This window comes from Rhinopithecus roxellana, chromosome 15 (genome assembly GCF_007565055.1).
Source record: "Rhinopithecus roxellana isolate Shanxi Qingling chromosome 15, ASM756505v1, whole genome shotgun sequence".
Classification (NCBI taxonomy): domain Eukaryota; kingdom Metazoa; phylum Chordata; class Mammalia; order Primates; family Cercopithecidae; genus Rhinopithecus; species Rhinopithecus roxellana.
In genome coordinates, this window is record NC_044563.1 from 91,821,109 (window position 1) to 91,848,612 (window position 27,504).

Here is a 27,504-nt window from a genome sequence, read left to right on the forward strand (position 1 = left end):
TTTTCAAAAAAAAGAAAAAAGAGGAGGAAACCCATAGTCGTGTGATACTATTCTTACCTGATATTAAACCAAGATAGTTCTTTAAAAAAATCAGTGTCCCTCATATGTATAGTTGGGAAAGTTCTTTCCAAAATATTAGGAAATGGAATTAAGCAATTTATAAAAAGAGTTATACATTGTGACTAAGTGGGGTTGATTTCCAGGATTCAAGACTAGTCAATATTTTAAAAATCAATGAGTGTAATCTTCCATATTAACAGGCAAAAAAAGAAAATTCATATGATCATATCGATTTAGAAAAGGCGCTTAATAAAATTCAAAATTCACTTATAATAACTCAGATTACTAGGAATAGAGGAAAATTTCCTCAACTTGATTAAAAAACATATCTAAAATATCTATAGCTAACATCATACTTCATGGTGAGAGACTGCTTTCTTCCTAGGGAATGGCAAGCTTGTCTAGGCAAGGATGTCTGCTCCTATCACTCCTTTTCAGCACAGTCCTAGAAGTCCTAGCCAACACAGTAAGGTAAGAAGAGGAAATGAAAAGCACTACTAGACAGAGTGAGACTCTGTCAAAAAAAAAAAAAAAAAAAAAAAGGAAAAGAAAAACACTACTAAAGGAAGAAATAAAATTGTCTGTATTTTTAGGTGACATGATTATCTATGTAGAAAATCCCAAGGCTTCTACCAAAAAAAAAAAAAAGAAAAAGAAAAAGAAAACCCTGAACCAATACGTGAGTTTAGCAAGGTAGCAGGATAAAAATAAACATAAAAAATACATTGTATTTCAAGATACTAACAATAAACATGTAGAAAGTGAAGTTTAAAGTACAATACCATTTCTAATTTTGCAAAAAGAAAAAAGATGGAAATCCAACAAAAAATGTACTGAACCTATGTGTTCAAAACTACGAAACTTTGGAAAGATCTTGTTAAATAAGCTAGGACCAGAAAGACAGATATTACATGTTCTCATTTACATGTGGGAACTAAAAATAAAGCTGATCTCATGAAGGTGGAGAGTAGAGTGATGTTTACCAGAGGCTGGGAACAGTGTGTTTGAGAGAGATGGGGGATGAAGAGAGGTTGGTTAATAGGTGCAAACATGCAGTTAGAAGCAGTAAGTTCTAGTGTTTGACAGCAGAATAGGGTGACATATCGTGTATTTCAAAATAGCTAGAAGATTTTAAATGTTCGCAATACAAAGAAATGGTAAATGTTCAAGGTGATGGATATCCCAAATACCTTGACTTGCTTCTATGCATGTATCAAGTATCACATGTACTTCATAAATATTTACAATATTATGTGTCAAAAAAAACATTGAAAAGAATATTTAAGTAAATGGAGAAACATACTGTACTTATTAATTGGAAGATTCAACATAGTAAAGATAATTACATAGTCTTAATGCAGTTCCTGTCAAAGTCCAGCAAGATTTTTTGAGGACATGTACAAGCTTATTCCAAAATGTATATGGAAGCCTAAGAAACTAGAATAGCTAAGAGTTTTCAAAACTAAAAATGAAGTTACCAGTCTACATGATTTGGAATGGAATACTACTTAGCCAAAAAGATGGATTATATGGTTCTTGTAATCAAGACTATGTGATACTGGCAGAGGGGTAGACAAATAGATCAGTGGAATAGAATAGAAAACCCAGAAATAGATCCACACAAATATGCCTAACTGATTATTGACTGAGACACAAAGGCAAGTCAATGGAGGAAAAATGGTGTTTCCAACAAATGGTGATGGAACAACTGGACATCCATATCAAAAAATGAACGTTGACTTAAATAACTTTATACAAAAATTAACTCAAAATGGGTTATAAATGTAAAATGTAAGACTAATGTAACTTTTAGAAAAAACATAGGAGAAAATCTTCCAGATCTGGGCTAAGCAAAGAGTTTTTAGATTTTCTATCAAAAATACAGTCTGCAAACGGGACAATTATCAAACATTGAAATTAAAAATATTTACTCTCTGAAACCCCATATGATAAAGAGAAGCTGTAGACATTTGCAAGCTGTCTGTCTGACAAAGGACTCGTATCTAGAATATATAAAGTACTCTCAAAACATCAGTTTAGAAAAATTCATCTAGACAATTGACAAAAGACATAACATTTCATCAAAGAGGATATACAAATATCAAGTACAGAAAAGATACTCAACATTGCTGGCTATTAGTGAAATGCAAATTCAAACCATAATGAATATGTTATTCTTTACCTGCCAGATGGCTACAAATAATGATAGCATGGAAAACTGGTGACTATGTGGAGAAACTGTATCACTCATACACTGCTGGTGGGAATGTGAAATGTTATGGGTAGTTTGTTATAAAATGACACATGCAATTACCATAAACTCTAGCAGTTGAACTCTTGGTCATTTATCCCAGAAAAATTGAAATTTATGTTTACATGAAAACCTGTGCACAAATATTTATTCCATCTTTGTTTTTAATATTCAAAACTGGAATCAGCCCATATCTTCTTCAGTAAGTGAATGGTTTGACAAACTGTGGTTCATACAAACCATGAAATAGTACTCAGAAATAAAAAGAAACAAACTATTAATAAACACAAAAAACTTGAAAGAATATCCAGGGAATTATTCTGAGTGAAAAAAAGCCAGTCCCAAAAGGTTATTATATACTTTATGATTTTGATATGACAACAGTTTAGAACTATGGGACAGATTAACCATTACCAGGTCTTATGGATTTGGTGGGAGCAGGGAGAGGAGAAGCAGGTGGTTGTGGCTACAAGTTACCCTTGCATAGGAACTGTTCAGTCTCTTGACAGGCATTGGATACATGAACCTCTACAGGTGATAGAATTGTATGGAACTTGATAGACACATATACACAGGCAAATGAGTGCACTAAAGCTGGGAAAATCTGAATTAGATAGGTGTATGAATATCAGTATCATGGTTATGATATGCTACAGTTTTACAAAATGTTTCCAGTAAACTGGGAGAAGTGTACAAGAAGTCTCTTTATATTATTTCTTACGATTGCACATGAATTTAAAATTGTCTCAAAAGTTTCAATGAAAAAAAAGACAGTTTAGGTAAAAGTATATAGCCCTTTTCCTAGTTAAAAAATAGTAATATTAAAGTATATATTCTGGGAAAGACAGTTGAATATATTTTTAAGGCAAACATCATGTTCCTGTATATCAGTAGCACCAAAATTGCTTAGTACATCAAAATCAGGAAATAATTCTCAGTGGTGGATCTACTTTCTTTTTTTTCGTATAAAAATTGAAGTGTGGTGTTTTAACACTCATTTCTCTATTCAAAATTAAATAGATTTTAATTGATGAATAATTCATATATACATATAAGTGATTAAAAAAGGATTTGTAGGCAATACCATTCCTTGCATATACCTTTCGATTGCACTGTGCCTAGATTATCTGCATTAACTCTAAAATTGGGATAACTCATATTTTTTTTTTGGTTGGAGAACTAAGGATGTAAGAATTCTTTATGTTCTATCCTGAATTCTGAAAATTATAGTGTAAAAGAATGTGCAGGCTGGGCGTGGTGGCTCATGCCTGTAATCCTAGCACATTGGGAGGTCAAGGCGGAGGATTGTCTGAGCCCAGGAGTTTTTGAGACCAGCCTGGGCAATGTGGTGAGATCCTGTCTCAAATTAAATAAATAGATGTGCAGAATTACATTTTGCATGATATATGGGGAGCAGTAAGATCTAGAATATGAAACTGTTGTCACTCTGGAATTATCAACATGGTACTCTGACTGAATTAAATACTCTCAAATGAGCAAAACAGAACCTGGTATCCAAAAACTTAGGCAAGGAAATAGATTTAAAAAACAAAAACAATGCTGGAAGAAATGAAGTGGGAGTTCATCAAATTCAGGAAAGAAACAGAAGAAAAAGACAAAAATATCTTAGATGTGAAGAATCAATTGCAAAATGCTCAAGAGAAAATAGAAAGAATGAAAATCTAATGAATGACACTGAATGGAAATGAAATTTTTGTAAAAGTAAACAGGATCTCAGAAAAAAAATACTGAAAGAGAAGACCAGCAAAGGATGTCCAACATAATTGGAGTCTGTGAAGAAGAAAAATAAAACAGTGCAACAGAACTAATAGATAAACTATAATTCAGAGAAACTTTCTGGGAATAAGGGAAATGTTAAGTCTACCTTTTGAAGGACCTGGAATGATAAACTCTGAGGTGTATTTTAGTAAACTATTAAAGATGAATTAAGGCCAGTCGCAGTGGCTCCCTGTAATTCCAGCACTTTGAGAGGCTGAGGCAGGAGGATCACTTGAACCCAGGAGTTTGAGACCAGTTTGGACAACATGTTGAGACGACGTATCTACAAAAAAAAACAGTGACCAGTTGTGGTGGCATGTGCCTGTGGCCCTAACCATTCAGGAGGCTGAGGTAAGAGAATTGCTTGAGCCAGGGAGTTCAAAGCTGCAGTGAGCCAGCACACCACTGCACTCCAGCCTGGGTGATATAGCAAGACCTCATCTGAAAAAAAAGACGAATTGGGCTGGTATCAAATTTCAGAAGAACAACATGCAAATCCTGCCAACAGAGTAGCAATTTCCAGAAATTCAAGAAAGTACTAGCCAGGGGTTTGATAGCCAGGCAAGTTTTTCTTAATTATGACAGCTATAAAAAGACAAGTTTGAATATTCAAGAACTCATTGGATGTTATATCCATGAGCCATTGAGGAGTTCATTAGAGGATGAGCTCAACCCAATCAACAGATTACTGGGGCAGCTTCAGCAAAAGAACTGTGAGCACTTACTGTATTAAATTAAGGCCTAAATACAAGGGTGGGAAAATGGGTAGCAGAATAGTATGAAATGTTACATGTTAGACAAAGTACAAATAATACCACTTTTCAGAAGGGAGAGTGAAAGGGAAAGCAGAGTAAGATCACAGACTATTGTGTGGGTGGGAAATAAAGGAGACCATTTAAAACTGGCAGACACTGAAAGCTTAAGAAAGTAAACAGGGTGGGGGTGGGTGGGAAAAAGAGGGGTCCAAGGACACTAACAAAACTATAAATGCAAAAGTAACGTAGAATAAAATTACAAACCTTGCTAAATACCAAAAGAAAATTTAAGAAACAGCAAAGGAACACAATAAATATTACCTAATACACACAGTAATTACACAGTAGTGACTGAGATAGAACCAAGCTTGTCAGTCATATGAAATATCAGTGGGTTTAAATAGCCTATTAAAAAGATTTTCAAGTTGGTTCAGAAAACAAACATTAAAATTTGGTTTTGGCAGGAATCTAAGTGGATGTTAAAATCAAGGGTGGAAGATTTGGTAAGGCTCAGGATTTTTACATGGTCTCCGAGTGTCTCCTTACAGATTGCTTATTAGCCACGAGGGTAAAAATAATAACTGTATAGTAGAGAGACTGGACGATACCTTGACCAGATAATTAAAGCTAATATCGCTGAAGAGAAAGTTAGGTACATCATGGCCTGTGACTGTGCTACCCTTAGAAGGGCACATCTTTGCTAATATCATAGTAGCCTAGCAAGGAATGTATAAAATAAATCTAATAATGAAGAACATCAGACAAACCCAAATTGCAGAACATTTTATACAATAAGTGGCCTCTGTTCTACAAAAAATATCAGTATTATGAAAGAAAGGCAAACTCTGGAACACCTCCAGATTAAAGGAATCTCAAAAGACCAAACAAAATCTGTGGCCTTGGGATAGACTGTGTACTAGGTGGAGAGAAATACATTATTAAGGTAATTGACAGAATTGGAATATGGATGATGAAAGTACTTTATCAGTATTAAAATTTCCAGAGTTTGATTACTGTTTAAGAATATCTTTATTCTTAAAAAGGTATATCGAAGTTAAGAGGCAAAGCATAAGGTGTAAACCTACTCTCAAATGGCTAAAACAAAGATAATAATGTTGGGTTGGGCGAGATAAAAGCAAAGTTGGCAAAAATGTTTAAAAGTTGATGAATATGAGTAAAGTATTTGACAGTTCTCTGTTCTTCAAACTTTTTTTCCAAGTTTTAAATTTTTTAAAAAGATCTCTAGGTATTAACTATAAGCCAGAGACCAATATACACACACCAAAGTAGAATTTGAGTTACATAATTGTCTCACTCTCCCTCTCCCCCCATCCCTTTTTGAATATTGAGTTTTTACCAGTTCGAATTACCACTATTTGGAAAGCCTGACATTTAGTATCAGTCTGTGTTAAGCTATAGATGTAATTTCTTTTAAAGCTTGTTTTTCTGTTGTGTTTTTATAGAACTTGCTTTTTTTCCCCTAAAATATGCCTGAGAGAAACAAACAACAACAACAAAAAAAACATTTTCTAAATGTGTCCTTTGACCACCAATAAAATGCATGGTCATGTGGAAAAAAACCCAGCTGTTTGGTTTCTTCCCCACTTGTTTCCTTGTGTTCTGAGAACAAAATAGGGGATCAGATGGGTTTAGACACCTTGGAATATCTATGTCTTTTCTTATTTTTATCTTGTTCCACAGTGAACTCTATCAAACAATATGTGGACAGTAGTTTTCTAAGCTTTGCCAGCTATTTTGCAACTACCACCATTAAGCTCCTTTATCTTTTGAGGAACAGCTTGTCCTATATCAAAAGGAAAATATTTGAAGATACTTTGTCTTAATGATTCCATTTCTTTTAGTTTATGTGTAATATTTTCAGTAGTTCTGCTTAGCCCATGTGTGGAGAAAAGAGAGAACACATCAGATGAAATTTGAGATTATGCATCCAATCATATGCTACATTAACTAGTTTTTAATTGTGAAAAACCAATTATTAAAATAAAAATTAACTTTATGCCACTGATTCTTTAACAATATTTATATGAAGTTTCTTACTTCTGTTGTAATGCTGTATGGAGAAGAGAACCACATGGTTCTACCAAATTAACAATCCAGGAGCCTCATTATACTTTTCCAAATGGAGCAATATCTCACACACACTGAGAAGGTTGCGCAGTGTTTTTCAATCTTTATAACTAGTTCTGTGGCAGATTACTGACTGATCCTAACTATGGCAATTAACGATGCTTACATGATTTTTAAGTGTATGAAAAGTGTGAATTCTTTAGAGAGCATTGATATTTACTGTACAGTTTTAAATGCTTCCTTTTATAAGAAGATTGAAATGATGCATGCAACTGCTTTTCTTAGAAGTGTGGAATTACTTTTTATCTAAGGACTGAGGATTTTTTTAGAGATTATTTAGCCGAACACTGCAATGTAAAGTCAATGAAAATCAGGTTGAAGTGACTATGATACTGCAATACTAAGAAAGACAAATCTTGTGTAGAATGAAATAATTTTTTTTGGTAATTTTTATAGTGATAATACTATTTTACTGTTGATAATTTTCCTGGGTACATTTTGAGTTCCTAAATTTCTAACCATTCTACTTATAACTGTTTTAGTAATTGCAGTCTTTTTTAGTCAGGATTTTGTCATTAATATAATATTTTAAGTAATTATAAAACATTTTTTTCTAACTAGGAAGAAGCATTGCATGCATTTATTCAGCCAGAGATTTTGGATGGCCCAAATCAATATTTTTGTGAACGTTGTAAGAAAAAGTGTGATGCACGGAAGGTAAATGCCATGTACAGATTAATACTTAGAAATCTGAGATAATATTCCGTATTCTGTAGGGTCTCCCCCTTTTTGTTTTTTGTTTTTTAGGGCCTTCGGTTTTTGCATTTTCCTTATCTGCTGACCTTACAGCTGAAAAGATTTGATTTTGATTATACAACCATGCATAGGATTAAACTGAATGATCGAATGACATTTCCCGAGGAACTAGATATGAGTACATTTATTGATGTTGAAGATGAGGTAAATATTTGTTAAAGTATTTTTCATTAATCCACATTAGTCAGTCATGTATTTGAAAGAGCTGTTTGAGGTAATAACACTGATGTCATTTAGACTGTCTTCTTGATGGAAACTTTTTCTTATTTTCTAATGCGGAATTCAATAAATGACTTGCCTTTGTATAAGCTTTTCCTTACTGCATAAATTATATTTTAAATATTCTTGTTTGATCAGAGTAACTTATGATACTCTTTGAAAACACAATAAGGAACTCAGCTTTGGAATTATTTCTTGAAGTTGAGTGATAATCTTATGTTTTATAATTTCGTCGTTATTGAAACCAGCCTGAAGGTAAGCCATATTCATGTTTCTGATCCATAATAAATGCAGACAATGCCTGTGATGGAATGAATGAACCAACTGAATAGCATGGGCTTAATTTCTTGTACTTACTTGCTCTTTTGTATTTACTTACTGTTTTGTCTGTTTTCCTTTTTACTTTTTTTAATTTGAAACTGTTTAAATAATTTAAGCATAGGATTTTGAGTGACATATGATGTAATGCTTATCAATTTTTTCCCACACTTTGGCCTCCCAGAATTCTCTGGTTCCTCTACCCTTATTCAGTGAAAGACTTACAATATTCCACTCTATTATTTTGGAAACTCTTCTGATTTTATTATGTGGAATATTTATAATCACTTAGGCTAATTATTTCAATGTGATAAATCTTTATTATTCTCAGAATTACCCTGAAGCGTTTCTGTTTTTGTTTTTGTTTTTAACTGAAACTGATTACTATAGTTATAAAAAATGCCTTTTCCCAGGAGTTCAAAACTAATTTTAAACATTCACCAAGTTTTATTTAGTACTATTAAGTACTGTGAGGCAGTTTGGTATAGAAGAGCACATGTTTTAGGCCTAGCTAGATGTGGATTCAGATTCTTATCCTGCTACTTGCTAGCCACTTGACCTTGGATAATTCATAAAACCTTTTGAGCCTCATTTCCAGGTGCCTTAGATGAAGTAGCTATTAATTGAATGGTAACTATGACCGATAACATTTTGAAAAGTTTAATTTAAAATAATGTCTCAGACACTTGTGCTTAAGCTAGGAAATCTACCCAAAGTGTGCCAGACTTTCAGAGGAGAAATAATCTTTGTAGGATTTCTACTCAAGTAGAGATCAGTAGTAGATTGGTCTTCTGAATATGCCTAATATATTTCTCATAAAGGAAAATTTTTTCCAAAGAAAGAAAACCTATATACGAAGCTTAGTACAAACTTTCTAGAGAATTCTAGGTTTAGTTCTTGGGACAAGAAATGTTTTGGCTCAGCTTAAGGAGTTTCAGGAATTATATCTCTCTAGACTTAATTCTATAGCTGGATTTCACCTCCATTTTTCCTTGAACCTAACCTTCTTGAGAGATGAAGACTATATATTAGATGTAGTACCTACAACAGAGTTCCTGGCAAAAAGTTTGTGCTTATTGTGTATTGCTTGGTTTCACTCAAGAACTTCTATGCAATGCCTTACATATTTCAAAAGCCTGCATCTTAGAAAATTCTCAAATTATTTAAATAAAAACATTTTTAGGGATGTATATAAAGTGTGAAGAGGGGAAAGAATTATTTGGGGATTTCTAACAAAGAGAATTCTTCAAATTAAATTTGTGTGAATGTGGTTTAAAAACCATAAAATAGAAAAGCATAATGTGCTATAACCATTATATTTCTGCTTCCTGTAAAAAGATGGTAAAGTTCTTAAGGATAAATGCAATGTCTTGTTTCTCTTTCTAATTATCTATAATACCTAACGCACTGATAAACTGAGTTGAACTTTTTGTTCAAGAAAATAAATGATATTCTTTCATGATTTGAGAACACCAGAAGCTCATTTTGGAGCTCAGCTTTTCTGATTTTGTGGATTTTGCTAAAAGAAATGATAATTTCAACCATTACATTGTAACAGTAAACATAAATGAGGTTTAATAGAATTCTGATTCACTAATTTGTTGTATTAGAATTTTAAGGACGTGATAGAAATGCTTTTAAAATACACTTTTGCTTGTTTAATTTTACTTAAGGTCTCACTTTTTAAGAGAAAATAAATATACTTAAAATATTTTTGCTAATAATATGTTAAATTGTGTGAAAATATTAGCAGTATATAGGTACAAAGTTTTGTTGAGCATATTTTCTCTGTATTTGGTTTATAAGTAAGATAATTATGTCTTATTAAGAAATCTCCTCAGACTGAAAGTTGCACTGACAGTGGAGCAGAAAATGAAGGTAGTTGTCACAGCGATCAGATGAGCAACGATTTCTCCAATGATGATGGTGTTGATGAAGGAATCTGCCTTGAAACCAATAGTGGAACCGAAAAGATCTCAAAATCTGGACTTGAAAAGGTACCTTTTATAGTTTTCATTTTTTAGTTGAAAGTGAGGATAATCTCTGACTTGCTATATAATTCTATAGCTGTTGTTACTGATAAAGTTCTCTTTAAAAGAAACTTAATTTCTGAAAGTTAAAACTTCTCAGTTTTTTTGTGCATATATATATATATATATATATATATATGACTATAATTAAACTTCAAGAGAAACTGCTTACAGGTAGGAACATTAATTTTTGGGAGACCATACTGTAACTGTCTAAGCAAGCTGGATGGTGTAGAAAGGATGCCTAGTAGTCAAGAAACCAAGATTCTATTACTACCTCTGCCTTTAAGGTTGCAGCAAGTATCGATAAATTTTGTCTGAGTTTTCTTATATAGAAAAGTAAAATGTTGGATTAGTCATTGATTTTTAAAAGTCTGGCCATGGAACACTTTATGAGACAATTAATAATCTGATCTTTCTGAGTAGGGAAATGCCAAAGCCCCCAGTCTTTCTCCCCTGTCCTGTAAGAGTCCTCAAGACACTTTGAAAAATGGTATAGTTCCATGGATTATCATTTGAAAACCACAGAATTGCATAATCTCTGGGATAGGATCTTGCCTCTGTGTCAATAACTTTAAGGGTTTTTTTAGACCATTTTTTCCCACATGTATTCTGTTTTATTGAGGGAAAGATTATAGATAAAATGTCCTGAGCATGGTTTGACTAATAAACCACTAATGTGAAGACTGATGACTAACCCAAGTATTACAGAGTCATTAAATATAGGGATTTTTAAGACAATATTTCAAAATAGAGTTTTACTTTCATAAAGTCTGTTTTTAGACCAAGGCCATTCTTCTAATTATCACCACCACCCTTTACCTTTTAAAATTATCTGTTTCATTCAGGGCAGACAGTTGAGTGGGGATTGCTGTGTAATAAGTATATTATAACTTAGTATAGAAACATGGCATTTTAGCAAGAGTTGGCAAACTATGGCTCAAAAGCCAAACCTGGGCCCTCGCCTGTGTTTTTACATACACTATAATTTCATCTGCAAATAAAGACAGTATTCTTCCTTTCCCATCTGCATGCCTTTTTCTTGTCTCACTGCACTGGGTGGGACTTCCAATGCAGTGTTGAATAGCATGGTGAGGGAGAACATCCTTGCCTTGTTCCCAGTCTTCAGAGGAAAGCTTTCGGTTGCTTACCATTGAGTGTGATGTTGACTTTCAGTTTTTTATATTCTTTTCCTACTTTGTTGAAAACTTTTATCATGAATGGGTATTGGATTTTTCCAGATTTTTTTTCTATGTCAGTTGATATGATCATGTATGTAATTTTTCTTCTTCAGCCTGAGTTACATAGATTGATTTTCAAATGTTGAGCTATCTTTGCATACGTGGAATGAATCCTGCTTTGTCATGGTGTGTATTTCTTTTTATACATTGTTGATTTGATTTACTAATATTTTGCAGAGAATTTTTGCATCTGTGTTCATGAGATGCATTGATCTGTAGTTTTCCTTTCTCATATTGTCTTTATCTGCTTTTGGTAATGTTGGGCTCATGTAATAAGTTAGGGAATGTTCCCTCTGCCTTTATTTTTGGAAGATATTGTGGAGACTTGGTATTGTTTCTTAAATATTTGGTAGAATTCACCAGGGAAATTATCTGGACCTGGTGCTTTCTTTTTTAGAAAGTGATTAATTATTGATTCAATTTCTGTAATAGATATAGGGCTTTTCAGGTTACCTGTTTCTCCTTTGTGAGTTTTGGTGGTTTATGATTTTTAAGAAGTTGGTCCATTTTATCTGCGTTATCAAACTTGGAGGCATAGAGTTGTACAAAGTATTCCTTTATTGTACTTTTAATTGTCCTTTAATGTCCTTTTAATGCAGGGATGAACCTTCCTTCATTTCGGATATTGGCAATTTGTGTCTTCTTTTTAATCTTGGTTAGCCTAATTAGAGATTTACCAATTGTATTGGGGTTTTTTTCTTCCAAAGGACCATCTTTTGGTTTTGTTCTCTTTTTCTGTTGTTTTCCTATTTTCAATATTGATAAGGATTGCATTGAACCTATAGATCACTTCGTATAGTGTGGACATTTTAACAGTATTAAGTCTTCCAGCTCATGAACACGGGATGTCTTTCCATTTATTTGTGTCTTTAACTTCTTTCTTTGATTTTTTTTTTTTTTTTTTTTTTTTTTTTTTTTGAGATGGAGTCTTGCTCTGTGCCCAGTCTGGAGTGCAGTGGTGTGATCTTGGCTCACTGCAAGTTCTACCTCCCAAGTTCACGCCATTCTCCTGCCTTACCCTCCTGAGTAGCTGGGACTACAGGCGCCGGCCACCACGCCCGGCTAATTTTTTGTATTTTTAGTAGAGATGGGATTTCACTGTGTTAGCCACAATGGTCTTGATCTGAACTCATGATCTACCCACCTCGGCGTCCCAAAGTGCTGGGATTACAGGCGTGAGCCACCACGCCCGGCCTCCTTGATGTTTTATGGTTTTTCAGTGTATGAGTCTTCTGCCTCCTTGGTTAAGTTTATTCCTAAGAGTTTTATTGTCTTTGATACTATTGTAAATGGAATTGTTTTCTTAATTTTCTTTTTGGATTGTTAGTGTTAGTGTAACAATAAATTGTTAGTATTTAGAAATGCAACAGATTTGTGTGTGTGTTGATTTTGTATCCTGCATTTTTTGCTGAATTTACTTGTTAGGGTTTTTTTTTTTTTTTTTTTTTTTTTTTTTTATGCAGAATCTTTATTTTCTACATACAAGACTGTCATCTGTGAACAGAAATAATTTTTCTCCTTTCTTTCCTATTTGGATATCTTTTATTTCTTCCTGCCTGATTGCTCTGGCTAGGACTTCAGTACTGTGTTGAATAGAAGTGGTATGAATGGGCATCTTTGCTTTGTTCCTGATCTTAGAGGGAAAGTTTTCAGTTTTTCACCATTTAATATGATGGTAGCTGTGGGGTTTTCATATAAGACTTTCATAATGTTGAGGTAATTTCCTTCTATTCCTAGTTTGTTGAGTGTTTTTATCATGAAAGAATGTTTAATTTTGTCAGATACTTTTTCTTTATCAATTGAAGTGATCGTGTGGTTTTGTTTTTAATTCTGTTAGTGTAGTGTATTACATTGATCACTTAGTCATGATGTATAGTCCTTTAATGTATTATTGAATTTGGCTTGCTAGTGTCTTTTTAAGGATTTATGCATGAATGTTCATCAAAGAGATATGTTCTATAGTTTTTAGTATCTTTGTCTAATTTTGGTATCAAAGTCATGCTGACCTAATAGAATCAGTTTGGAAGTTTTTCTCCTTTTTACTTTTTCAGAAAGTTTGAGAAGGATTCATGTTAATTCTTTAAATGTTTGATAAAATTTTCTAGCAAAGCAACCTGGTCCTGGGGTTTTCTTTGTTGGGAGGTTTTTGATTACTGATTCAGTCTCCTTACTAGTTATAGATGTGTTCGGATTTTTTATATCTTCTTGAGTCAGCCTTCGTAAGCTGTTATGTTTGTAGAAATTTATCCATTTCTTCTAGGGTATCCAATTTGTTGGTGTATAATTGTTCATAGTAGTCTCTTATGATCCTTTTTATTTTTGTGGCTTCAGTATAATGTCTCCTCTTTCATTTCTGATTTTTGTTATTTAAGTCTTGTCTCTTTCTTAGCCTAGCTAAGGGTTTGTTAACTTTGTCGATCTTTTCAAAAAGCCAGCTCTTAATGTCATTTTTTTTCTATTCTATATTTCTGCTCTAATCTTTATTTCCTTCCTTCTGCTATCTCTGAGTCTAGTTTTTTCGTCTTTCTTTTTTTTTTACATTCCCCCCCCCAGCTTAGTTTGTTCTTCTATTTCTGGTTCCTTGTGGTATAAAGTTAAGTTGTTGATTTGAGATGTCTTCTTCTTCTTCTTCTTTTTTTTTTTTAATGTAGGCATTTACATCTATAAACTTTCCTCTTTTGTTTCATTCCATAAGTTTTGGTATGTTATGTTTTTGTTTTCATTTGTCTCAAGATATTTTCTAATTTCCTTTGTGGTTTCTTCTTTGACCCATTGGTTGTTCAAGAGTGTGTTGTTTAAAACAACTTACACATATTTGTGAATTTTCCAGTTTTCCTTTTGCTATTTATTTCTAGTTTCTCTTCTTCACTTTTAAAGGATTATTTCTCTGGCTATAGAATTCTAGGTTGGTGGTATTTTTCTTTCAACACAAAATATTTCATTACACTCTTCTTGCTTGCATGGTTTATAATGACAGTGTGCTATAATTCTTATCCTTGTTCCTCTATAGGTAAGGTGTTTTTCCCCTCTGCCTCCCCTAAAGATTTTTTGTCTTTGGTTTTGTTCAGTTTGAACATGATATGCCTAAACATGGGAGTTTTTGTATTTTGTTGTTGTTTTGGTTTTTGGTTTATTGGGCAGGTTGGGTATTTATTGTTTGGTGTTGAGCTTCCAGGTCTGTTGCTAAGTGTTACCAGTTTTTGTGAATAAAGATTTATCAGAACACAGTCACTCTGGTTGTTTACATATTGTGTATGTCTGGTTTAGTACTATAATGATAGAGTTGAGTAGTTGCGACAGAAACCGTATGGCCTAGAAAGCCTAAAATATTCACTCTTTGACCCTTGCATTAGTGAGCCAGATGATCTAGATTTTAGTTCTTACTTTGCCATTAATAAACTGTATCACTTTGGGCAAATCATTTAATCTGTGTGCCTTTCAGTTGCTACATTTTGGAGGAATTTGGACTAGATGCTTTCTGTTCTACCCAAATTTAGAAATTTGTAATTCTGTTTGCTAGTACTGTGTTTGAAGATGTATCCTCTTTTTATTAAGAGTAATGTATTACTTTGTTAAATAGTAGTAAAAGAGAAGAAAATGTTAGGACATGTTTTTGGGTAATTTTATTTACACATTATCATGCTAGATTTGGATAAAGGTACTTTACTTTCCTTACTACTTTTTAGCAGTGTATTTGATTTGAAACTAAAACTATTACATTTGAGAACCCTTACTCTATAATGACTGTATTATCTTTTGCTTTAAAATAGATATATACAATTCTAATTTGGAAGGTGTTTCAGCCTTCTGAATATATCACCATTACTGTCGTCTAGAAGTTGCTACTATTAGAATTTTCCAGGAAGATAATTATGTTGGCTTTGATCATTGTGATGAAACTTAAAAAATGTATAGCTGTTGGTTGGCAGGCTTTTTCTGTGTTTATTTTTTTTCTAAGTGGGGAGACTGCTTATCATAAGATACTGTTCATATCATTCAGTGATATCAAAATTTTGTCTAGTGTATTTACTACATTCAAAGCATTTTAATTTAATAACATGGAGTTACCACATTTCATAAGGTGTTCAATGCTTTAAGCACGTTTTGGATTGCAAATAAATTCTGAAACTTCCTCCCTATCACCACTGTGATTAATTTTAGTTGTAGGAATAAAATCTGAACCACATAAACAAGTTTTCAGACATTTTCAAAATTTGTTCTAGAAATTTCACTAATTAACAATATATTGTGGTCAGTTTAAAGTTATTTTAAGATAAATTAGAATTTCTTAAAAATTATAGAAGGCTCTAAAATGCTTTTTAGGCAAAGAATAAAGAAGAGAAACCCTAGTATTTGTAGAAAAGTAAATAAAATAAAGCTTGTCCATCATAAACTGGTAGTCTTCTGATGTCAGACTGCCTTTTTAACCTCCTTATTCTCTGTTTCTGTCTTCCTACCTGTTCTTTTTTTGTAATAGAGTTACTGGTCTGCAAAGTCTCCAGTATCTCAAACTGTCTTAGGAGTTGTGAAGTGCGTGGGCTTCTGAAAGAAAAGATTGTCTTAAATATAAAAACAAGTCATTATAAATGACCTCATTTTTTAAAACAAGTTGCCTCTTTTCTTGATTTTCTTCCACAAATACTTAAGTTTGCCTAAAATAATCTTTAGCTCCAAACTTTAAAGAATTGTTTGCAGCACAGGAAGCTAAAGAAACAATTTTAATTTATTGTAGATATAGTATAATTCAGGATTCATTCTTAATATAAGAGAGAGATAAATCAGTAGATCATGATATCACAGATAATGCATAAATGCATTAGAAGATATTCCAAATAATTATATTCCTCAGCTCTTTTGTAAAGGAAATAAAATTTGAATAAGAAACAGTATGTTACTTGGGAATTTTTTTATCGACTGTGCATTTTAGAACAGCATTGTAATTAGCATCTGCTTCTGAAATGTTAGACTTATTTAATTTTTACATATGTAAGTTTATATTTACAGATATATATGGTTTCAAAGGTTATAGCATAATTAAAATGTGAAAGAATGCACTGATGAAACTTGTGTAACTTGTGGTGTATACAGTTATTTTATAACTTGACATTTTTGTTTTGCCTTAGGGGAAAGTTGACCTATAATATATAGGACAACTAACCATGTTACTTCTCTACGTGTTAACAGAGAATAGGAAATACACAAATAAGGATTGTGTTTTTCTTCTCCTCTGAGTTACTTTTATTTTTTCCCCTTAGAATTCCTTGATCTATGAACTTTTCTCTGTTATGGTTCATTCCGGGAGTGCTGCTGGTGGTCATTATTATGCATGTATAAAGTCATTCAGTGATGAGCAGTGGTACAGCTTCAATGATCAACATGTCAGCAGGGTAAGGAGGTGTCCTTTAAGATTATACTCTGAAAGATGGGAGTAAGAATGCTTCTAAACAACAGTGAGTTTTATTAAGAATGAGTGAATCTGGCTGGTGGTACATCTTAAGACCCATATCAAATCTGTCTAATTTTTGCTTTTAGTAAAGTTCTTGCGTTTGTTTATTATTTCTTTGTTTTGCTTTGTTTTGTTTGGGGCTTGCTGAATATCTCCAGAGATAGACTACCAATTTTCCTCTGGGCCTGAGCCTTCATAGGTGCTACTTGTGCTTCACGTGTGATCAGGAATGCTAGAACTGACTGGCTGGTAAGCAGCCACTGATTATGATTAAATTTTGTGAATTGGTAGCTGTGTGAGCAATCGTGAAGGTCTTTCATATCATTTAACTCTGAGGTTAAAGATTGAGTTACATATTGACATTAATGTGATAGTGTTATAGAATTTGCAAAAAAAAAGTCATGTAACACATTTTCAGATAACACAAGAGGACATTAAGAAAACACATGGTGGATCTTCAGGAAGCAGAGGATATTATTCCAGTGCTTTCGCAAGGTAAGCAATTTCCTAATTTTCAGTGTTTAGAAGTTAGAATTAATTATAGCTTCTCAGTGTTTTTTATCATCAAAGATCTAACCAAGAGATTGACAAACTACAACCCATGAGCCAAATCCAACCTGCCTCCATATTTTGGAAGTGAAGTTTGAACACTGACATAGCCATTTGTTTCTATATTATGTGTTAATGCTTTTACACTATAATAACATAGTTGAGTAGTTGCAGCACAGACCATATGGCCTGCAAAGCCTGTGATTTTTACTGTTTGGTCCTTGCTGGAAAAAACTTGCTGACCCCTGACTTAACTGTTGTATGTAGACATTCCAGTACACAATTTTGTTAAAGACTTTACTGTATTACCAAGAAGAGATACGGAATCTTCTCTAAATGTGATTTTCCTCTTATCTGGAATGTTTTAAATCTGAATGTGTCTGTGAACAGTGGCATGATTTTCTAATTGTTTTTTAAAAAAATCACGATTTAAAGTAAGTACTTCGTGCTTAGAAGTGGAATCTTTATAATCTACTTTTTATCCCTATTAATCTTTTTTATGTTTCTGCTAGTTCCACAAATGCATATATGCTGATCTATAGACTAAAGGATCCAGCCAGAAATGCAAGTATGTTTACCTGTAGTTATTTGATTTTAATTTGTGTTATAAACTAATGTCTTTTGTAAGTATGCAAACCCAGATAACTACTTTTAAATGATAAGATAATTAAGTTGTTTTATGCCTGGAAGAATTATTTACAAAGACTGTTATAAAATAATACCAACTGGTAAGGACCTTAAAAAAATGTTGTTGAATTATTTTTTAGTATATGAAGAGACAAAACTACATTAAATAAATTGAATGTTTATTAGTAGTAAGATTATATTATGTGCAGTCTGATATAGGGATCATAACGTTTAGAATTATTGCTCTTAAAATATTGCAGTGTTTGTTTTTTCTTGCTAATTTTGACGCAGGCTGTATTACAAATGTATAGGGGGCATGTACAGATACATATACAGGTGATATGTTTGCTCATAGTCTTTTCATAATTAAAAAGAGTAATCACAATATTTGATTTCAGTCTATTTCCTTTGTTTAGAAACTACCGTTGCTGTTAGTAAATCTGTTTCAAGCATTATGTTTTTATTCACATTTTTGTAAACCCTCATTAGATGGTGAATTCAGTTGGTACAAGGCTTAGGACTTAGTCATCTTTTCACATAAAGTATATTTCAGGATGTGTCATATAGTAACGTTCAATAATTTACTATGGAATTAATGAAAAAAATAATTGGAAATTATATAAGTCATTTCAGAACAGAGATTTAAGAGCAGAAGCAATCATTTGTACTGTATTATAAAGAAACTATCCCAAAGAGTAAGCTGTCCCAGGTCATAGCTATCTGGAAGTAGAGAGTATTATAATTCATGTCCCTCATGTGGACCCAGCCTTCCAATAACGCAGTAACTCAGCCTTCCTTTACTCCCCCAACTCTAGTTTTGTTATAAAGCACCAGAGGGCGCTGTATTATATGATATGGAATATTTTTAAAATTACAGTTCTTTCCTAGAAGCAACAGCTTTTACCTTTTACAGACACATGCTATTTTTGATAAAAATTATTTTCCCTTTTTCATGCCAAATAATCATTGGCTTCATCAAATGGTGTCATCATTTCATATTGTCTTTGAGTTACATATGAAGTTGTGATTATTAAGAAAAACTTTTGTAAAAATGATTATAATAATCATTTTTTGCATATAATTCTTTCTTTTAACTAATTGTTTAAAAGTAGCCTCACAAATTATATCAGGTTGTCTTCACATTGCTATAAAGAAATACCCAAAACTGAGTAATTTATAAAGAAAAGAAGTTTAATTGTCTCACAGTTCTGCAGGCTTTGCAGGAAGCATGATGCTAGCATCTGCTCAGCTTCTGATGAAGCCTCAGGGAGCTTTCAGTCATGTCAGACGGCAATACAGGAGCAGGCATTTCACATGGCAAAAGCAGGAGCAAGCAAGTTCCGGTTGTGGGGGAGGGGTGCCACACACTTTTAAATGACTAGAACTCATGAGAACTCAGTATCGCAAAGACAGCACCAAGCCATGAGGGATCCACCCTCATGACCCAGACATCTCCCACCAGGCCCCACCTCCAGTATTGGAGATTACAGTTCAGCAAGAGATTTGGGCAAGGACAGATGTCCAAACTATATCACAAATAATCATCACTTTTTGTATTCAAATGAATCTTGACCATATAGACAGGGAGAAATCCAGTAGATGAAGGTGTCAGTTTTATGACTCTGCATTCTTTGGTCAGGAGGCAGCTAAACACTGCTTTGAGAACACGGGAAAGATAATAGTAAACAAATAGCTAGTATTTGGTAGCAGCGACAGCAGCAGCATTTATTAAGTTTTATTGTATCTCAGGTAGTAACTTTATGGGGTAGATGATATTGATAAGCTGAAGAGACCTACGTTGGAGAAGTAAACTTGCCCAAGGTCACACAGTTTGATGGGATGGCATGATTTGAAGTCAGAAATTATTCTATTTTCAAGTTGCAGAGCTTTTTCATTCTAAAATATTAATCCACGTATTGGAGTTGTTCTGGAGCCAAGAGCCATTTTGAATAAATACATGGCTCTTTAGGATTTGAGACCTAACCATGTGTCCCTGTTAACTATCTCTTAACCCTTTTCTGGACAAAGCTTGTATTCCAAGTTGAGAGAGGGATATAATGGAGATATATCTCCATGAGTGCTGTAGTAGAAGTATATACCATGAGAGCATAGTGAAGCAGGATGAATAAAGGGAGCTCAGTTTCAGTGACACTGTTTTATCCTGTTTTTATTACTAATAGAATTTCTAGAAGTGGATGAATACCCAGAACATATTAAAAACTTGGTGCAGAAAGAGAGAGAGTTGGAAGAACAAGAAAAGAGACAACGAGAAATTGAGCGCAATACATGCAAGGTTGAATTCCATCATTTTATTTTTAATTGAAAGTGCTATCTTTAAGCTTGGTTAACTGCAATTCTAATGACTGACTCATTGGGTTGATTCTGTAGACAGTTATGCTATCATGATCATTGAACAGTATAACCAACTATACTATAAAGGTAAAATTTGATTTGATTTGATTTGACGTGTAAAAACCCAGAAACACGTAGTGGCGGTGCTCAGTGCTGGTGAAGCCACAGTTGAGGTAGACACATTCTCTTATCCTACTAAAAGAAAATAAATCAGTAAAAATTGGATAGAAATTGAGTAGTAGTTATCAAGAGCCTTAAGCAAAATCATATTTTAAAATGTAATTTCTCTTATGGAATTATTATCTAATAATCATAATTACTGTAATACTTTGATTACAGGGATATTCATTATAGCATTTTCCAAATTAGGGAAAAATTGGAAACCCAAATGTATATCAGTAGGGGAATGATTACATAAACATACATGCTTTTAAGGAAACATACAGTTGTTAAAATTAATGTTTTTGAATTTTTGTATGGTGTGAGACATAATCAGTGTCAAGTACTAAGTGAGAAAGGATAGAAGAAAGAATGATCTCAATTATGTTCTTTTAAAAAATTAGAGTATTTTGACAATTAGGAAAAAATGCTGTCTACAGAAGAATTGAACTTTGACTCTTGAACTGCAGAGTTGATGATATTTTACATTTTCTAGATAAAATTATTCTGTTTGCATCCTACAAAACAAGTAATGATGGAAAATAAATTGGAGGTTCATAAGGATAAGACATTAAAGGAAGCAGTAGAAATGGCTTATAAGGTATGTTTAACTGCATCATTGGCATTTACTTACTAATACAACAGTATTAACATAATTTCCCAATTTTTTATTATGGATAATGGTTATATAAACACTGGCAGTAACCTTGGTAACCAGTTAATTTATCTCTTACTGAGTATCTCTTAGCTCTCCTTTGGAGCATAGTCAGTTGATTTTGAAAATTTTCTCTCTCTGAAAGCCATTTAAACTTTCTAGATCCCAGAATTAAAATTAGAAACAGAATGTTTATTTGTTCTTTCTGTTCATTTAACGTACATTTCTTGAGTGTTTACTGTATGAAACATTAGAGATATTAGAGTGAATAAGACAACATGAGGTGTTAGAGATAGGAAAGTGAACAAGACGTGGTCACTGCCTTCATGGAGTTTACAATGCATTGGAAAGAACAGACAAAACATATGTAAACATCACAATTTGCAATTATTTTATTATTTAGATGCTGTAAATACATTAGTAGTAAATTGAGAAAATTTATTTTGAGACTTTAACCATGAGAAAGGGAGGCAGCGATGCAAAAAGTTGAGGAGGAATATACTGGTCCATAGTTAGATGCATTACCCACTCTGTCACTGGCCCATGCTCAAGGAAGAATATTCTAAGTAGAGTGAACAGCATGTGCAAAAGTGCTGAGGTGAGGAGATGCTTGGCACATTTAAGAAACTGAAGAAAGGAGCCGTATGTTTAGATTGTTTTAAGTGAGCACAGAGTACCATAAAATGAAATTAGAGATTTTGTGAAATAGAAGTTTGCATTTTGTTCTCTAAGAGTAGTGGAAAGTTATTAATGAGGTTTGAAAGGCAAATGGGGTCACGCTGTTTCACCAGATCGTTCTAAATGTCATTTATGATACTTAACAAATTAAAGTTTTCCCCTTTCCATATAAGCATTAACAGAATGACTGAAATTAAACCATCATTACCTAGAGAAAAAAATTGCATACTACATCATTTTGTGTGTAGTTATAATGGAACCAATAAAATAACTAAAAATAACACACAAGATAGCTGACATTGTTTCTCAAAGTGTGATCCAGCACAATCTGCACCAGAGTCACATTCTTATTAAAAATGCTAATTGCTGCAGATGAATCAGAATTTCTCTGTTGGAGCCTGGGAAAAGGCATTTTAACACATACATCAGGTGATTCTTAGACATAGTCAAGTTTGAGAATCATTTATATTATACATCTGGTCCTGCATAGCACTTATCAGTATTGAAATTTTACATTTAATTGTTTGACTATTTTAATTAATATTACTGTCACTCACTAGACTATAAGCACATACAAGTGCAAAAACCATTCTGGTTTTGCTCACAATTTTATTTTTAGTATTCTTCCCTGGTATATAGAAAAGTCAAAAATGGTTGGGTATGTTGAATGGATAAATGAATGAACAAACATTAAGATGGATGGGTGGCTCTGGATTTGCCTCATTTTGGTAAAAATTCTTTAAATATAATGGTGGACTGCAAGCATTAGTCTTGAAAGTAGGAAGTGTGAAAGTTTGCAAATAAAAAGAAACAGAAGAGAGAAGTCAATCTTATATGCCAGAAATAGAGCTTCATTGTTGTGGATGGGAGTTGGGGAGGAGTAGAGATCAATGGGGATACACTGAGCCTTACAAGTCCTTCTTGAAAATCGTAATCACAACCTTAAATGAACATTGAATACTTTTAAGCAATTCTACTGTGTTTCTCTAGGAGGCTTATTTCCTATCAAGAGAGTTGTTGCAACCAGGGTATGTCATCTATTAGTGACATAAGCTAGAAGGAAATTTTATGATAGAAATTCCTATACCATGAGCTGTAAGTATTCTGGAGGCTAATATTGAAAGGGGATCTCTGGAGAGGAATGAGGTGGCACCTGAGAGACAGAAGCCATACCCTTTGTGATGGCTTTATGAGACATGCTGTCTTCCTGTACTTAGATTGTTACTAGATACACAAATTATCAATTCTACTCCAGATTAGATTAAGAAAACAAAAGATGCATATTCTAGTTGGCTGTTCGGTTGTTTTCCTCTGTGTTTCCAGCTTAGTTGATTACGAACAATAGTTATAATACATTGATTTTGTTTCTACATCTAAAGTTTATTAAGTTTACTTTTTAAAAAATAAAAAATGTATTTAATACATGCTTTATATGATTTGAGGGATAATGAAACATAATTATTTAAAAATAACATTTAAGTTGTGCCTGTAACTTTGATGTCTTTGATGCAAATCATAAATGTGTGGATTTTGTTAGGGCCTATTGTAGTGTTATTACCCAACAGACTAAAACACTGTGTATTTATATATGTATATATATTTTTTCTTTCTGGGGGATTACTTTCTTTTAGATGATGGATTTAGAAGAGGTAATACCCCTGGATTGCTGTCGCCTTGTTAAATATGATGAGTTTCATGATTATCTAGAACGGTCATATGAAGGAGAAGAAGATACACCAATGGGGCTTCTACTAGGTGGCGTCAAGTCAACATATATGTTTGATCTGCTGTTGGAGACGAGGAAGCCTGATCAAGTTTTCCAGTCTTATAAACCTGGAGGTGAGCAATTTTACACTATTTTTAGTTCTACTGTACTTAAAATGTTCATGAGAAAGTTTTTTTTTTTTTATTGTTGAAATGAACATAATTTTCATATGGTCTTAAAATGTAGAATAATTTTGACAGGTTGAGAAGTACTCAGCAACAGCTTGGAATTAAGTTCTAGATTACTTGCAAAGAGTTGTATGCATAATTTTAAAAACAACAAAAAAACAGCAAAACTTCTAGCTTATGGTCTTCAGTGGGTTTTTTCTTCTCCAGTGTGCAGTACAGAATCATTCTGGATGCTGTCAATCCCTAAAGTTATCAATTGCTGTCTTAGGAAGATCTCTCTTTCTCTTTCTTTCTCTTTATAGAGAAGACCTTGGTCTAAAAAAAAGTATATTCCCATAAAATCTTAGAAGTCGAGGCTGTTTTTCAGGATTTCTTTGGAAGGGTGGAATCATTATCCCATCATTGTCAGCATTTAAAATTTTTCTTCATCCTTTCTATTTCTACAGGTCCCAGGGACTTCAGCTTTTCTTTCTTCATTAAATCTATCACATTCACTCAGCACATTGAGTTTTTTGTTTGTTTGTTTGTTTTTCCTTTGAGACTGTTTAGGAAAACCAGAATATCATGCCCCTAGTTTTCCCAGAGACAGTTTCCCTGTAGACAGTTACATGGTCTGTTCATGTCCAGAGTTTTCTATAATTACCATATATAAATTGTAACAAATAGAAGAAAAGCAAAATGTTTATATAATTTTACAAAATCCTTACTGTTGTGTCTTGACCCTAACTCCTTTGCATTAGTGGTTAGTCAGAATTCAGACTTAGGTTTTCTGTGTTTTTTTCCTAAAAGTTGAACTTACAAAACCTTATTCTGCCCTTTTACAATAATATTCATCTGTGGATCCTGTATATCTCCTTTTTAAATGAAGGCCTCTCTTTACAGAGTAGGTTAGATATAGTATTCTTTCAAGGAGTCTACCTCTCTTAAGTGGGAAAATTTTATTTCTGAAAACTTTATGATGCCTACTTCAACTTCTAAGACTCTACCCTATCTATAGAGTCCCATAAGGACATTTCGTTGCTTTTTTTTTTTTTTTTCTTTTTGCTAGACAGGAAAAAGAATGATTAAGATATAACATGAGTCAGCAGTAATACCTCTTATTTGAAAGAGAACTCTAAATGCTAGTGTGGATTGTAAGACTTATAAAGTAGTCTTTATTCATTAATAATCAAGATCTTAGCGGAATATTTTGTCAAATTTAGATTAACAACGTAGGAAAAAAACTGAGGTTTAACATAAAACAGGTTAAAACAGATACAGAATAACTATGTATGAAATACAGTGTTTGAAGATCATTTATTTTTCAAGTGATTAAGAGTTTAGTTATAAACATAACCTCCTGAAAACAGAAGAGAAGAATTTGGGATTAAATTTCAATATAAAGGATTTAAGTGAGAAAACAAAGGCATAATCAGAACAGTTTTTGTGTGGAATTTTCCTTGGGATATAGAAAATATTATTTTGAGGATAGGAAATCTTTGATGATGAACAAGGTCTTGAGTGGCTTAATAAGGGGTTTGTTCAAAAGCAAGCAGGAGTGCTATGTTGCCTTTAGTATTTGTTTTGCAGTATCTGGTGATTTATATTTATTCATTGTTGTTGTTTTCATCTGTACTTGGAAGTTTGGATTTTTCATCTATTAGAAACACGTTAAGAATGTATTACTCATGTGAAATACATTAAAAAATAACCTCCAATTATGTGTTTATGTCTTCAAATGTGACAGAAGTGATGGTGAAAGTTCATGTTGTTGATCTAAAGGCAGAATCTGTAGCTGCTCCTATAACTGTTCGTGCTTACTTAAATCAGACAGTTACAGAGTTCAAACAACTGATTTCAAAGGTAAGTTTTAAAAGAGGTCTGTAAATACATTTTTGAGTGCCTGCTGTGTACAAGACACTGTGTGATAGTTATGAATAAGATACATGCTCTACCTCTAGGAGCTAATATTTGTAGTTAGGAGATAACTATAGTTAAAAGAAACAGATTGAGTAAAGTGTAGAGGTAAGAAAGTGTGAGGCAAGTACATATAACAACTTATATGTGTTGGCTGGATTATCATAAAATATGGGATTGGAAATATAAATACAGTTTATTTCATGAAGAGCTTTAAACAGTAAACACGAAAGTTTGGGTTCCTTTTTGGTGTAGGCAATAAGAAGTTGAGTTTTTGTTTTCGTTGTTTTTAAGCACGGCAATGCTGCATTTAGTGTCTGGTGACAATAGATTAGTGTTCCACATGCCTTGAGGGGAGTCAGGATTGGAGAGGAAGAAACTGTTGAAATAATTCAAGTGCAGGTGTATGACTGGAAATGAGAGAAGGCATAGAGTCCGAGAGAGATAGAATCTGTAGGACTTGTAATTGTTAAATGTTGGGGTAAAGCAGATGCACCAATGACCTGAGCCAGGGGTTTCAAACTTAGGTAACCAGAAAAGTAGAGATACATTTAATAGAAATAGAGGAGGAAGGTGAGGGTGTAGACTTGACAGGGAAGGTGATGAATTGAATACTGGCACCATTATATGAGCTAGTGATAAAGAAAATAGGCTCATTCAGATATTTTGAGCTGGAAAAATATAACAATGAAAACATTCAAATTTTGGAGGGCAAAAGGATTAGTCCACACCAGACAAATGATTATCATCCTTTCAAGGGTCCTATACTCGGCAGAACCTTGAGCATACAAACAGGCAAATTTTGCAAGGTTCTCGAACCATAGGTTAATATCCCCTGGTGTAGTGGAAGTTGTTCCATAATTACAAGTCGAGTCCAGTTTTCAGTCATTCATCTTATAGTAGTCTTGTCTTTCATCTCATTATCTGGGGTTATAAATACCTGTTTAACAGAGTTGTAGTGAACATTAATGAAAAATAAATAAATACTCTGTGGAAAAAAAAGTAAGGTATCATGTAAGAGTTGGTGGTTATTATGTTTAAAAAAAAGTCTGTATTTTGACTTCTATATATGACTTCTAACAATTTTGCTAAAGTAGTAACCAGGAAACAAATCATTTTGTGAAATTTTGTGATGAAATTGCTTGTAAATGCATACTATGTTGTGATAATATACTGTATATTACATTTTTAAAATATGAATGCCAAATGTAAAAAAATTTAGTTTAATGAGCACTCACACATAATACAAAAGAAAGAGATACAATAGTTTCTTCCCCAAGAAGTTTATAATCTTATTGAGAAAAATGTGTCTATAGAGAATAAAGGCAGTCACAAAACATCATGTGAACAAATACAGCATTTTTAACCAGCCTGCTTAAGAATTAGGTATATATAACTGATGACCTTTGTTGTATTGAAAATAAATTGTGTTCTTTTAAATGTAAAGTATTTTTGTCTGCTGCTTTCATGTAAAATTTATAAAATGACTCCAAAAATTAAAGATGTGGACTTTCAGAATAACTTAAAATTTTACCTACTAATCTTCTCATTTTACACAAAGGAAAATTGCTTATTGCTTTGATAAAAGTATTAACAACTATTCACAGACTACAGAAGGGCCTGTCAAAAGCCAAGAAGTTCAACGTTTTGATATCAGCAGTCAAAAAGTCAGTTATGCAGTTTCTTTGGAAT

At 33.0% G+C, this 27,504-nt stretch overlaps 1 protein-coding gene across 1 annotated transcript in view; it reads left to right on the forward strand.

Moving 5' to 3' along the window:
• LOC104663459 (ubiquitin carboxyl-terminal hydrolase 47) overlaps window positions 1–27,504 on the forward strand; it is an 84,479-nt gene that overhangs the window by 39,218 nt on the left and 17,757 nt on the right. The window contains exons 9-18 of the mRNA XM_030918400.1: window positions 7,555–7,650; window positions 7,741–7,893; window positions 10,116–10,283; window positions 16,813–16,944; window positions 17,422–17,498; window positions 18,065–18,120; window positions 20,360–20,472; window positions 21,187–21,291; window positions 23,655–23,862; window positions 25,643–25,758. Of these exons, the coding sequence (XP_030774260.1) occupies window positions 7,555–7,650; window positions 7,741–7,893; window positions 10,116–10,283; window positions 16,813–16,944; window positions 17,422–17,498; window positions 18,065–18,120; window positions 20,360–20,472; window positions 21,187–21,291; window positions 23,655–23,862; window positions 25,643–25,758 (1,224 nt within the window). The remainder of the gene's footprint in view (window positions 1–7,554; window positions 7,651–7,740; window positions 7,894–10,115; window positions 10,284–16,812; window positions 16,945–17,421; window positions 17,499–18,064; window positions 18,121–20,359; window positions 20,473–21,186; window positions 21,292–23,654; window positions 23,863–25,642; window positions 25,759–27,504) is intronic.